Source organism: Oryx dammah, unplaced genomic scaffold, assembly GCF_014754425.2.
Source record: "Oryx dammah isolate SB20612 unplaced genomic scaffold, SCBI_Odam_1.1 HiC_scaffold_15, whole genome shotgun sequence".
In the NCBI taxonomy this organism is placed as follows: domain Eukaryota; kingdom Metazoa; phylum Chordata; class Mammalia; order Artiodactyla; family Bovidae; genus Oryx; species Oryx dammah.
This window is the reverse complement of record NW_024070199.1, coordinates 24,917,030-24,931,426: the sequence shown is the minus strand read 5'-3', so window position 1 is coordinate 24,931,426 and position 14,397 is coordinate 24,917,030. Positions and strand designations below refer to the sequence as shown.

The 14,397-nt window shown below is 36.8% G+C and overlaps 1 protein-coding gene across 3 annotated transcripts in view; it reads left to right on the top strand.

Annotated features, from left to right (window-relative positions):
- The window catches only part of ZDHHC13 (zinc finger DHHC-type palmitoyltransferase 13), a 52,372-nt gene that overhangs the window by 13,153 nt on the left and 24,822 nt on the right, over positions 1 to 14,397 (top strand). The window contains exons 2-8 of one of the 3 annotated variants that reach the window (XM_040255681.1): positions 1,968 to 2,113; positions 5,212 to 5,334; positions 7,525 to 7,602; positions 8,970 to 9,114; positions 10,514 to 10,578; positions 11,903 to 12,065; positions 12,469 to 12,594. In XM_040255681.1, the coding sequence (XP_040111615.1) occupies positions 1,968 to 2,113; positions 5,212 to 5,334; positions 7,525 to 7,602; positions 8,970 to 9,114; positions 10,514 to 10,578; positions 11,903 to 12,065; positions 12,469 to 12,594 (846 nt within the window). The remainder of the gene's footprint in view (positions 1 to 1,967; positions 2,114 to 5,211; positions 5,335 to 7,524; positions 7,603 to 8,969; positions 9,115 to 10,513; positions 10,579 to 11,902; positions 12,066 to 12,468; positions 12,595 to 14,397) is intronic. The other 2 variants (XM_040255682.1, XM_040255683.1) reach the window with 2 other exon arrangements.

Here is a 14,397-nt window from a genome sequence, read left to right as displayed (position 1 = left end):
AGCTTGGTGCCGCTTGGGTTTGTTGAGCTTGTAGGAGCCGTGGGTTTATAATTTTCACCAAATTTGGAAGATTTGGGGGTATTTTTTAGTGAAATTATTTAAAAGTATTTCCTCTTCCTCTTCTGGGATTTCCTTTATACATTGGGATGTAGCCTTAGGGTATATTTGCCATGACTTCCTGAAGCAGATGCCTGGTGACCTTCCTGCTGTCAAGAGCCATGACCCTTGACCTATTACAAGTAACAGAATACTTTGGTGTCTTTTGCAGATGGCCTTTGTTTTATGACAGAAATATTTGGTTGGTGTAAATGTTATTGTGGTTTCAGGCCATGAATGTTATATCATTATAACTAGGTTCAAGTACATCTTTATTAACAGGAACCATTACACTCAGCACGTTTTTGCCAATGAGAATAAGTGTGTATATTCCTGTAGTGTAAAAATCTGTGCTTTGCAATTCAACAAATTCTTGAAAAGCATTTTCTGTCTCTTGCTGGTTTTGGAAGGATTTTCCCTGCAAAAAGTTGTTGAGATGCTTGAAGAAGTGATAGTCGTTGGTGAAAGGTCAGGTGACAACGAGGGCTTCCCTGGTGGCTCAGATGGTGAAGAATCCGCCTGCAGTGCAGGAGACCCAGGTTCGATCCCTGGGTTGGGAAGATCCCCTGGAGAAGAGAATGGCTACCCACTCTAGTATTCTTGCCTAGAGAATTCCATGGACAGAGGAGCCTGGTGGGCTAGAGTCCATGGAGTTGCAAAGGGTCAGACACAACTGAGCAACTTTCACTTCAGGTAAATATGGTGGATGAGGCAAAACTTTGTAGGCCACTTTGTTCCACTTTTGAAGTGCTGGTTGTGTGGCGTGTGGTCGGGCATTGTCATGGAGAGGAACTGGGCCCTTTGTGTTGACCACTGCCAGCTGCAGGGGTTGCGGCTTTCTGTTCATCTCATCGATTTGCTCAGCATACTTCCCCGATGTCATGGTTTCACTCGGATTCAGAAAGCTGTAGGGGATCAGACTGTCAGCAGACCACCAGACTGACCACGACCGTTTATTTTGGTGCAAGTTTGGCTTTGGGAAGTGCTTTGGAGCTTTTTCTCAGTCCAGCCACTGAGCTGATTGTCACCCGGGGTTGTGTAGAATCCACTTTTTGTTGCATATCACAATCACAGTCAACAGATGGTTTGTTGTTGTGTAGAATAAGAGAAGATTTTTTTGATTTGCAGTCAGCTCATGAAGCACCCACTTACTGAGCTTTTTCAGCTTTCCGGTTTGCTTCAAATGCTGAATGACCGTAGAATTGTTGATGTTGGGTTCTTCGGCACCTTTAGTAGTTGTAAGAGGATCAGCTTGATGATGTCTCTCCATTGGTCTTTGTCAACTTCTGACAGCTGTCCGCTGCACTCTTCATCTTCGAGGCTCTCGTCTCCTTTGCCAAACTTCTTGAAGTACCACTGCACATACTGTTCGTTGGCAGTTTCTGAGCCAAGTGTGCTATTGATGTTGCGAGTTGTCTCTGCTGCTTTGTGATCCATTTTGAACTTGAATTAAAAAAATCACTGGAATTTACTTTTTGTCTAACATCATTTCCATAGTCTAAGATAAATATAAATAGTAGGTAATAGTCATTAGCAAAAATACATAGTGAGAAGTATGCATTAAAGTGATGTATAACATAACCACATTTATTTAAGAACGTATTCCAGTGTTGAATGGCAGAGTTCAACAGTGCAAAACCACAATTATTTTTGCACCAACCTAATACAATAATTTGGACAATTCTCATTTTAAGCATCTAATCCTAGTGAATAGAATTAAAATGAAAATCTTCTGTAGGATATACCTCTAAGAATGAAAAAAAAATCATTTAATTGATAGATACTGTTGATAGTACCAAATGCTTTATGATGTAGTTGAATGTGACATTGATTCTCTTACTGTGCCTTGTCAAATTACTCTTACTCTTCAGTGCAGGAATCACAGCCATGGCCCCTACCCTCCAGGATTTGGTCGACATGGAGTCTGTGCACACGAAAACAAAGAACTTGCCAAGGCGAGAGAAGCTGTTCCTCTTATAGAGGATTCTAGTAACTGTGACATTGTAAAAGCTACTCAGTAAGTCTTCCTAATGCTTTGTTTTACCCTTAGTTTCTGTTGAGTTGTAATAACCTATGTGCAGTTCATGGCACTCCCGTGTACACCTTCCTCCCTTCAGACTCCAGTGATAGCATGTTTGTCATACCAGCATCAGAGCATTTGATACAGTGCAGCTTAGTTTTTTATTAATGTTCTCTTCTATTAGATGGTGAACTTCTGAGCGAAAGCATGTCTTTTTCATCTTCGTAACCCCAGTGCTTTTGCACAGTTTGTCTTGTGTTAGGTGCTCAATAAATGTTCATTGAGTGAGCAGATGGTTTTAAATGACACTCATGCTAGACTCTGAGTTTGAAACACACATCTTAGGCTTTTAAAATATACTACAACCTAAATATGAAGATGAGATAGAAGAATATAACTCACACATTTATGAGTATTTTAAACATTTATTAATTACTTTCTGTGTAGCTATTGTCTTGGGTGCATTAGAAGAAAGTCAGTAAAATAGAAACAGGTTTTCTGACCACTTGAAGCTATAGTTGGTTGTTTTGCTTTCACTGAAAATGAAATATGTTTCGAGTTTCTCCTTAAGATTTCCACCTGTGGGTATTTGTATTAAATCATTTCCAACATCATCACCCTCCTGGATCTCACTGATTGTTAACATCTACCACATCTCTTGCCACTGAATATGTTTTGAAATATTTTACCTGTCAGATTATGTTAATTAGTAGGCCACTTTATTAGTAATCAGATATAGGCCTGCCTGTCAGAGCTTCTAATCTGCATGAAAGAAACTGATGTTACTGCACAAACTTGATATATATCATTTCTGTCAAAAGTGAAGATGTTTGGTGATTAGTTAGCTTGTTTGGCTTTAATGTAGACTAATATATTGCTTTATGTTTGTTAAAGAATAATTGACAATTATTTGAATATTCTAATTACTAATTTACATTAACTCTGGAGGCCCTGGGAACCACTACTTTCAGTTCAGTTCAGTTTAGTCGCTCAGTCGTGTCCGACTCTTTGTGACCCCATGAATTGCAGCATGCCAGGCCTCCCTGTCCATCACCAACTCCCTCCCGGAGTTCACCCAAACTCATGTGCATCGCGTCAGTGATGCCATCCAACCATCTCATCCTCTGTCGTCCCCTTCTCCTCCTGCCCCAATCCCTCCTGGCATCAGGGTCCTTTCCAATGAGTCAACCACTACTTCAGTTGAATTTTGTTTGTATTATTATATGTATATGAAGGTGAGAGTGTTCTTAAGGTAAATAGATATTTGCTTTAATTAAAATGGAAACATTTAAATGTTTCACTGCTTCCAGTAAAGCTCTGTTATAATAAGTGTGAAAAATTAGGCTCCATCACAGGGAATCTCAATAAAAACTCATGTATCTTTCCTAAAATTTTCTTCAGATCTTGGACTTTAAGTGGTTGTGAAAAGATATTTAGGTAGTATTTGGGAAGGGTGAAAAAGAGCTAGTTAGGATAGGTGTTTTTGTATTTTCTAAATCATCAATGTCCTAAATAATGTGTACTCTTTATGTTTCTCATGTAAAGGGAGTATCTCTCTTTTCTGATTTCCAATTATTTTTTATTAATTAAAATTTTTTTTTAATAGGTGGAAAATTGGTTTACAGTTTTGTGTTGGTTTCTGCTGTACAGCAACACGAATCAGTCATAATTATATATATATATATCCCTTCTGTTCTGAACCTTCTTCCCTTCCCCACCCCGTCCCTCTAGGTCATCACAGGGGAGTATTTCTTTTCCAATAAAGTGTTAAAGTTGATATTTAAAAGATGGAGAACATAAATATATATATATATGTATCATTATCAACAACTCATTTTCTCATTAATATCTTCACTTTGCATTGTCAAATGGGTATTTCTATTTTCTTTAAAATGACATAAAGACAGGCATGTACACATTTTGATGAGGTGGAATTTATTTAATTTAATGGTGTGGGAAACAGACTTTCTGCCATTTGTTTTGATTTTGACCCTTGAAGGCATAGTGAAACATTCAGGTCCCTCTAAATAAAAGTAAGTTTCAAAGAAATTGAATGGTCTAGTAGGACATAATAGTTTCTATTGAAAAGAAATAGAGCTAATGAATGATTTTGAAAATTATTTTAGAATTAAAAAGAGATATTTCTCTCCTGCTTTTCATTATGATAGTTAAATAACTCTCTTAAATATCCCTTCACTCTATCCCTCCTTTTCCATTCCTTTTACCTGAGGCGCCCTTTGCTGATCACCTGTCTCTAATACAAGAGCCTCTAAACTGGTCTCTCAGTCTTCACCTAAAATTAGCTTCCATACTGCACCAATGTGATCTTTCTTACAGCCCAAAGCCTGAGTGCTTTCTTCTTTAAAACCTGCGCTGGCTTCCCCTTGAGCCATAAAGACTAAATTTCAAAGCATGGCAGAGAAGGATCATGCAGGCTTTGCCTGCCTCTCCTAGCCTCATCTCCTGCCATTGCCTTTCTTATGCTTTATGGTTTTTCGGTGCTAAATTGCTTATTATTTCTCCAAGTATCCGTGTAGTTTCAGATCTCTGGTTTTCATACATGCTGTTCCCTCTGCCTGAAATGTCTTCCCTTCATAGCTTGTATATTGTATTCCATCTACTTCAGGAAAGGCTAATCATTCCTTCCTTTTCTGTGCCTACACCATGTCCATGTTTTATTGTTGAATTTATCCCGTTCCAGTTTGCTTTTAGTCTCGCTCCCTTATTGTGAGATCATTGCTTGGGCTTTGTTTGATTCGGGGGTAAGATTATTGTCCAGAATCAGCACCATGCATTCCTGGTGTGTAGTGGAAGATCCAGTGAAACTTCTTGAAAGAGGGAAACTATGAATGTTAAAAGTTTATTCCAGAAAATTAGGTAAGTCCAGATAGATTCATCTGTCTCATCAGCTAGTAGCCAAGTTTACTTCTGTTGTTTGGCTTTACATTCCATTTGTGAATAGCTTTGCTAATTATTATATTTCTGTGTTGACCAAAAGACACACTGGATAAAGATACGGTAAAAGAAAGAAATTTTGATAACTGAAATTATTTTAATGGTATCAGTTATGCCTTTTATTTTCCATCTTATTGCAGATACGGAATTTTTGAACGATGTAAAGAGTTGGTAGAAGCAGGATATGATGTCAGGCAACCAGACAAAGAAAATGTGTCTCTTCTTCATTGGGCTGCCATTAATAACAGGCTGGATCTTGTAAAGTAAGATGGGATATATGCTTGTTAATTCAGTGTGTGTTTTATAATTCTAAACCTTTCCTTCATTTGTCTTTTCTCTTTTCAAGTGCAAGTATGTATGTTGAGCCATCTGTAATCCTTTATTATAAATGAATGCTTGAACTTTGTGCCATGCACAGTGGTTATCATAGTATTGAAAAGGACCTCAGAGATCATCTGGACCAGGACTCTCACTGGCCCAAAAAGAAAAATTAAAAATGAAGTCACAGTTCAGACAATGAATTTGAACATTTTTGGACATGGAACAACAGGCTGATTCAAAACTGAGAAAGGAGTACATCAAAGCTGTATATTGTCACTCTGCTTATTTAACTTACATGCAGAGTACATCAGGCAAAAAGCTGGGCTGGATGAAGCACAAGCTGAAATCAACATTGCTGGTAGAAATATCAATAACCTCAGATATGCAGATGATACCACCCTTATGGCAGAAAGCGAAGAGGAACTGAAGAGCCTCTTGATGAAGGTGAAAGAGGAGAGTGAAAAAGCTGACTTAAAACTCAACATTCAAAAAACTAAGATCATGGCATCTGGTCCCATCACTTCATGGCAAATAGATGGGGAAAAAATGGAAACAGTGACAGACTTTTTTTCTTGGACTCCAGAATCACTGTGGATGGTGACTGCAACCTTGAAAGTTTTAAAAGACACTTGCTCCTTGGAAGAAAAGCTATGAGAAACCTAGACAGCGTATTAAAAAGTAGAGACATTACTTTGCCGACAAAGGTCTATATAGTCCAAGCTATGTTTTTTGCCGTAGTCATGTATGGATATGAGAGTTGGATCATAAGGCTGAGTGCCGAAGAACTGATGCTTTTGAACTGTGGTGCTGGAGAAGACTCTTGAGAGTCCCTTGGATGGCAAGGGGATCAAACCAGTCAATTTTTAAGGAAATCAATCCTGAATATTCATTGAAAGGACTGGTGTTGAAGCTGAAACTCTAATACTTTGGCCACCTGATGTGAAGAACTGACTCAGTGGAAAAGACCCTGATGCTGGGAAAGATTGAAGGCAGGAGGAGAAGGGGATGACAGAGGACGAGATGGTTGGATGGCATCACTGACTCAATGGATATGAGTTTGAATAAACTCCAGGAGATGGTGAAGGACAAGGAAGCCTGGCATGCTGCAGTCCATGGGGTCACACAGAGTAGACATGACTGAGTGACTGAACAATAACAACATGTTTTTCACAATAGAACAGATAGTTTCACCAAGTTTAAAAGAATCACTGAAATTGTTATATTGTAATAATGCCAGGAGGAATGGATGGGTAGGGGAATAATTTAATAGCAAAATTAAATATGGAATACATTTTAGATTAGGCATGTATTAGATTGTATAACATTATTCCCCTACATAAAGCACTACTGTGGGGGTTTTTTTGTTTTATATCTTAGCATGTAAAATGTGTATGTGTACATGTTTTGTATTGTATACATTTAAAATCCTTGTGGTTTAGGAAAGTAAAAATATACTGAAGGTTAGAATAATGAGATATACTCACAGCCATACTCCTTTTCTGTGGAAATAAACTGGTGTATTGTTTAGATAATATATATGAAGCACAACTTTGAAATAATGAGACTAATTCCTGTAAGCCACAGAAGAAAATAAGTCTCTTTACCTTATAGTTTCACTTTATACAACGTATCCCATCAATGCCTCCAAAATAGTGAAATGCTCAAAATGTCTAACTTTTCTGGAAGAATTTTGAATTATTTTTTTGCTACCTACTTTTAGCATCATTATTTCCACGTAGTAATTCTAACTTTAAGCTGTTAGTTGTGACATAGTTTCACCTTTCTTCTTGCAAGTTAAGTAGAACATCTGTAATAGAAACCTTTTAAATAGAAACCATTTCAAGAGTTTTGTGGTTAGAATAAGCAGAGAGTAGTTATTATGTGTTTAGTTGTAAAGAAATACTCATGACAGCAGGAGTAATTACTTACATGATGAGAATATTTCACCAGGGATCTGTTTGATGCTGTTATGTGAGTCTTTCAGACTTCTGCAGATCTGAGTGTTTTAGAGAGGGGCATTATTATAATTTCTGTTTTCGAATACTTTTATTACTAAGAAAAATGGATGTTTTCTTTCTTGGTATGAATTTTAAATTTTAAATCTTATTTTCATTTATGTCTGCTCTTAACAGGTTTTATATTTCAAAAGGCGCTGTGGTAGATCAGCTGGGTGGTGATTTAAATTCAACTCCTCTTCACTGGGCCATCAGGTAAAGGTTTCTTTAAATACTGAAATTGCTGTTCAGAATCAAAACTGACTCGTATTTTCTGAACATTAAAGACCAGCACTTTGCAATAGAATTTTCTGTGAAGATGGAAATGTTTGTGCTGTCCAGTAAAGTAGCGCCACTAGCCACATGTGAAATATAAAGTATAGCTAATGCCACTAAGGAATTGCGTTTTTAATTTTAGTTAGTTTTAGCTAATTTGCATTTAAATAACTATATATGGCTAGTAGTTCATATTGGAATTGCAGTTACAGACCACTTGAAAGACTTTCTTTTGTTTTTACTCCTTCATTTAAAAAAAAAATACAGTTTTAAAGAGTTTCCATAGATGATGTTTTTGTGTTTAATTGAGGGCCCAAACTAAATAAAAGTAAATATTTTTAATATTTGATCACATGGACAAATGTGGTAGTTTGGTGAGTGTAAACTCCATCAGTTCTTTTCCCTGGTATGTACTGGTATCTGAAGCTGAAGTTAGTGTCTGTTTGGATACTTAGCAACTTCTTCATCTTTCATTTTAACTCCGTGCTCTGTGATCGGTGGAATTGATACGAACCTGAAAGTGAAGTGGATAATTGTTCATTTAAGGCAAGGAGTTGAATCTTTTCTCTGGAGTCAAGAATTTTGAAGAATCTGGAGTTAGCTCATCCCCTTAAGCTACAGTGCTTTACGTAGAAATGAGCCATATTCAAAGAGAAATATTTAATTCCTAAGAACAGTATTATCACCTGTGGTTACCCTTCATTCAGCATACCTGTTTCATGATTATTTTTTGTTTTTAAAATAACAATGGCAAAGTCCAAATGATTTTAAATTTCCATGTTTATTGTTAGTTATGTAAAATTATTTATACATGGTAGTAGTCTTAATAAGGTAGACTGGTGAAAGGGAAGTCACTCAGTCGTGTCCGACTCTTTGCCACCCCATGGACTGTAGCCTACCAGGCTCCTCTGTCCATGGGATTTTCCAGGCAATAGTACTGGAGTGGATTGCCATTTCCTTCTCCAGGGGATCTTCTCAATCCAGGGATTGAACCCGGGTCTCCTGCATTGTAGACAGATGCTTTACCATCTGAGCCACCAGGGATGTCCTTAAGGTAGATTGGGAGGTTATTATTAATAAGCTTATTACCTGCACTCAAGAAGGACTGTCCAGATAGTTCTAAGTTTCGAATGTGTACGTAAAAGATATTTAGAGAAGCTCCAGTGTTTTAAAAATCTGTGCACTGTTAGGAAATACTCTTTATATCTAACCACAGTCCCTTATGTCTTAGAAATATTAGTTTCTCCCTAAATTTTTCTCTTTTGCACTATAGGGTACAGTGTAATTTTTGTTCTTTCTTTTTCCAGACAAGGGCATTTACCTATGGTCATATTATTACTGCAGTATGGTGCAGACCCCGCTCTCATTGATGGAGAGGGATTCTGCGGCATCCACCTGGCAGTGTTATTTCAGCACATGCCCATTATAGCATATCTCATCTCTAAAGGACAGGTATGTTTTGAGACGTATTTTGTATTGCATCTGTTGTAAATCTGAGAGGACTCAGAGGATCATTAGTAATAGTCCTCATTTTTAAGGTATACAAATCATTTTACAGATACCTGAATGTTCAAATACTAGCCTCAGTAAGTCTAGCTATTGAATACTGCTTTTCCAGCTTCACTGGAGCAAAAAGGATAGGTCATTTAGCTCAGTAACATATAATAGTTGTTCTGAAACTTGTAAGCTTATAATAGTTTTTCTTGTGATCCCAGTAATTTGCAGAGTTTTTCAAAAAACATGACTTTAAAGCCTGTATTTTTCTTTTGGTTGAATGTGGAAACAGTAGTCAGATCACTAAATTAACCCACCATTTGCTTTCATTATTTGAGGCCAAGTGGAGACCAGTTTGAATGTATGTTTCTTATTGTTTCCTGAAGTAATCCCATGGAAAATGACTTGCCTTAAGAGATATTCATTTATGGCACTGGTTAAATTATGGGTTGTTGGCAGTGGGAGTTTCACTGTCAGTTCTGCTTGCCTGGGATATGCTTTCTGGTAACAACTAGTTTATATATCAGTAGTTTCGTGTAGCAGGAATGGAAGCATGTTTGCACAAATGCTGTTGGAATGACTGTATTCTCTTTAAATAAGCACTTTCTGTTAGACTTAGCAATTCAAGTAGAATAATTATAACCTCTTGGTTCTCATTTTGGAAAACTGTATGAAGAGTAATATTTTCTACTTCACTTTGGGCTTCTTCCTCCAAGGCCTGTGAGAATATTCAGTCACTGACTTTTTTGAGGGGTTGGGGGCCCTTGGGGGTATTATATACCTCAACTCCGGACCCATTTTTTTAAGTGGACCGTATGTTCTTGGAGCTATGGTTTCCTTTTTATTTCCTGTATTCTCAAAAATAGAAAATAATTTTTCATGTTTTACTCTTTGAAACGTAGTAAATCCAAAAATACAATATACTTTGTATTCTTGCCTTAGAAGGTAGAATTCACTCTTACTGAAAGTGTTTAAGTAGAGACTGGATGATTTTGTCCAAGAGGTGATAGTTTGAATTAATGTGTCAGTTAAAGTCTAAACTAGATAACTTCTAAGGTCTCTACTGTCTCATATTTGATGGTGATTATCAACATTTTTCTGTCCCTTAGTCTTCTTCCACTCACAACATACAACATTTAAAATCATATATTCAGATTTTTCCCTTTAATAATATTTTGTAGCAATCAGTGGATTTTTACCCTGTGGATGTGAAACAGAACACTATTTTATTCAAATGATATTTGAACACTTGTAGACACACTGGTGTGAATGTATTAAAGAGATACTTCTACTAAGAGAGGAAACAGAAGCTTGACTGTGTTTACAGTTAGGCTGATCAACTCTTCTTTTTTAACAGAGTGTGAATACGATAGATGTAAACGGGCAGACACCTCTCATGTTATCAGCTAACAAAGTACTTGGGTAAGTAAGTTTAATTGAATTGCCTTATTCTGACTCTTGATTCCAGCAATTTAAGTATCTTATTCTATGTGAGGTGACACAACATTCTGAAGAAAGTAAGATTTTCCGTCTTGTGACTGTGACATGCACTTTTAATGTAGCTGTAGTTAGAAAAGCAGCATTGAAATAAATTTTCTCTTTTCTGATAGCTTTGGGGAAAAGTTTGAAAGCTACTAATAAGAAAAAACTTTGCTTACAGAACACCTGGAGATTCCAAAGTGCATACTTATTAACAGAATTTGCATTTCTTAGTTTACATTTCTGAAGAATGGCTACAGGTTTAAATGCTCCCATAATTTGACATGTAGATGATAAATATGCATTTCAAAAAACAATAAGTTTGAGGGTTCTCTGATATTGTAGCCATTCTTCAGAAAATGCAAATTCTGTTAATAAGTATACACTTACTACTTGTAATTATTGGCCACAATATTGTCCAACTTCTGTTATTCTTCTGTTCAAATACTTGCTACACTTTGTCCTTTATCAATTTTGTTTCCAGTGTTGTACTTAGTTTCTGAGTCTGCTTTTACTTAGGATGTTGCTCCTAGGAACTGAGTTAGTTCTGATGCTATTTCCTTTTAGTTCTTAGAGTGATAGGGCTCAAATTTGGGGTAGAATTTTGTCAAAAAGCATTTTGTCATCTTTGCTAGTAACTCTCAGGTCGTGTATAATGTTTAAAAATCTTGAATAGAATGAGTAAAATAGATTATTATTTTATTAAAGGAATCTCTTGAGTAGTCATGAAAGAAGTAAAGGTGTTGAAGATGAAGTAAAAAATATTTCATTGAATTCTGCTTTCAAGTCCATAACTTTCTATGATAAATAATTTAGGGCATTTTTATACCACTTTATGTAATAAGTGGTTGGAGGGAGAATGGGAAGTTAGCTTTTGGTTTATCTCCTCAAATATGATGTTGTACGTTTAGTTTTTTAATTGGATAAATAACATAGCATTTAGTGTTGGCCAAAGTAAAAAAAAAAAACAAAACCATTAGATCAGCAGCATGAAAACAAAAATTTGAAAAACAAAAGCAATTATTCCATTGTATTGATGTTAAAATTACATTATGTAGCAGACAATTAATACATTTCTCTTGGGGCAGCAACTTGGGCCTCACCAGTATTAGCACCTAGAATAAAACTCTGCACAGAGAAGTTCTGAAGTTTTCAGAATACTTACTGGTTGGTTCATTGATACATTATCAAACAGGTTCATTATTTACATTTACCCTTCAAACCATTCTAATAAATGTTGTTTTGGTGTTTTATTGTTTTGAGACAGGCCAGAACCAACTGGATTTCTTTTAAAGTTTAATCCTTCTCTAAATATAGTTGATAAAATACATCAAAACACTCCACTTCACTGGGCAGTTGCAGCAGGAAATGTTAGTGCTGTTGATAAGCTCTTGGAAGCTGGTTCTAGCCTGGATGTCCGAAATGTTAAGGTATGGCCAGGTGTTTATCTCTCTTAGTTTATTATGTCTTCAGTTACCACAAGATACATAGAAACAATAATAGTTGGCTACCCTTGGAATAAATACATTGAATCTATGATTTTTTGAGTTTGTGAAACTTGTTTAGCTTTGGGACTTCCCTGGTGGCTCAGTGGCTAAGATTCCACGCTCCCAATGCAGGGAGCCTGGGTTCAATCCCTGGTCAGGGAACTAGGCCCCACATACCCCAACTAAGAGTTCGCATGCCACAGCTATAAAAGATCCTCCAGGTGCAACTAAAGATCGCATGTGCCGCAACCAAGACATGGCTCAGCCAAATAAATAAATATTTTTAAAAAAGTTCAGTACCTATGCTGTATCAAAAATAAAATTGAACTTTTTCTTTCTTTTTTAGGGAGAAACCCCTCTTGACATGGCCCTGCAAAACAAAAATCGGCTCATTATTCACATGCTAAAAACGGAGGCCAAAACTCGAGCCAACAAAAACTTCAGACTTTGGAGATGGCTGCAGAAATGCGAGGTATTTTCATACAGGGCCTGTCCTGTGGGCTCTAAGAACTGTTTTGTCCATTTGTTTTTGTGTGTGAAGGCATCAGGGAAAACCAAGGAGTTGGCCTACTGTTGCATTGTATCTGCCAATTATATCTTTCCCATATATCCTGTAACCCAGAGTTGGAAATTTGGCACTTTTAATGGCAGTTTATTGTTGGTTCTCAGCTAGATGGCTCAACAGCTCCATGTTACCTTTTGAATACCATAGCATACTTCCACGTTTATTTCATGAGTGAATTGAAACACAAATAGTTTAGATTCTTAGAGATGCAAAAGGAAAAATCCTTGTTGCAAGGAATTTTATAGGAGTTATTCTTTAAGAACTTGTTCCTATGAAGATTTTTTTCAAAGGGGAAATCATAACATTCAAAATGTTTTCTTAGAATCAGGAGGAATTAAACTTAAAAAATGACAGTGTTGCAAGCTTCAGGCATATGATGTCACTTCATAAAATTAAAAGCACCCAGAATTTTGAGAGATGAAACCCAACCTTTATTCTTTTTTTTTTAACTTGGCAGTTCTTCTGAGTGGTTGTCTTCTAAAGTTAAAAGTGAGCAACAACAACAAAAAAGTGAATGGAATGATAGAAAAAATTAGATTAGAATGGTCAGCTTGCTCTTATGTCCAGCAAAATCTAAGTTGTAATAGAGAATGTATTATTAAAATGGATATTGGATTGATTTTACTGTTTAACGTCTTCACATACGACAGCGTTGTCTTCAGAACGTATAAAATACCTTCAGATTGTAGATTAACAGGCATGAGATTTCTTTGCAGAGGATCCCTACGAATACTACACCAATTTTGCAAGGGAGGAAAATAGAAATAACAGTTACTCCCTAGTCTCCTTTGCCATCTTCTCTGCTGCCTCCCCTGCTTTATTAATAGAGTGTCCCAGGGTTTTGTCCTTGGACCTCTTTTCTGTCTAGTCATTCCCTTGGTGGTTTCATGTGCGTCCATGGCTTTAAATGCTGTCTATATGTTGACAACACCCAAATGTATCTCTAGTTCAGACCTATCCAGTTACCTACTTGATTTATCCATTCACCATCCAAAAGGGATCGTCAGTATAACATCCAAAACTGAGCTTCTTATCTCTCCTCCCCACTGCCCCCAACTATTCTGTCCAGAGCTTCCCCATCTCAGTAGGTGGCAACTTACTCTCCAGTTACTTTTGCCTCTTTGTCATATCGCATATCCAGTCTATCAGAAAAACATATTGGCTAGTTCTACCCTCAGTGTATATCCAGCATCTGACCCTTCTCACCACTTTACCATGAAATTTTGGTCCAGCAAAATGAATTCCTGCAGCTCTCTGACATCTTCCTGCCTCCACTCACCTCTAGTCTCTTCTCAGTAGAGCAGTCAGATGAATCTTACAATGTAAGTCAAATCCTATCATTATCTTCTCAGAATCCTGTGATGTTCCCCCCTTTCTCCCAGAATAAAAGCCAAAAACCTTAGAACAGACAAACGTACTAAGTGAATTTTAGAGAAAGCTTCCATTCAGCTTTCTCTATACTCTAAAATTCTCTTAGTACGTTGGTCTGTCTGTCTTCCCCTGCTAGAATTTAGGCTCCATGAGAGAAAGACTTTAAATTCATTGATGTGTTCCCAAGTGCCTAGAACAGTGCCTAGCATATGATATACATTGGAATATTTGTTGAACAAGGAAATAGTGTGGCTCATCCGTGAGTGTTGTATCTGCAATTAAAATTGTGAGATTCACATTTAATTATTATTTCTGTTCTGAGATTATATTGCATGTAGA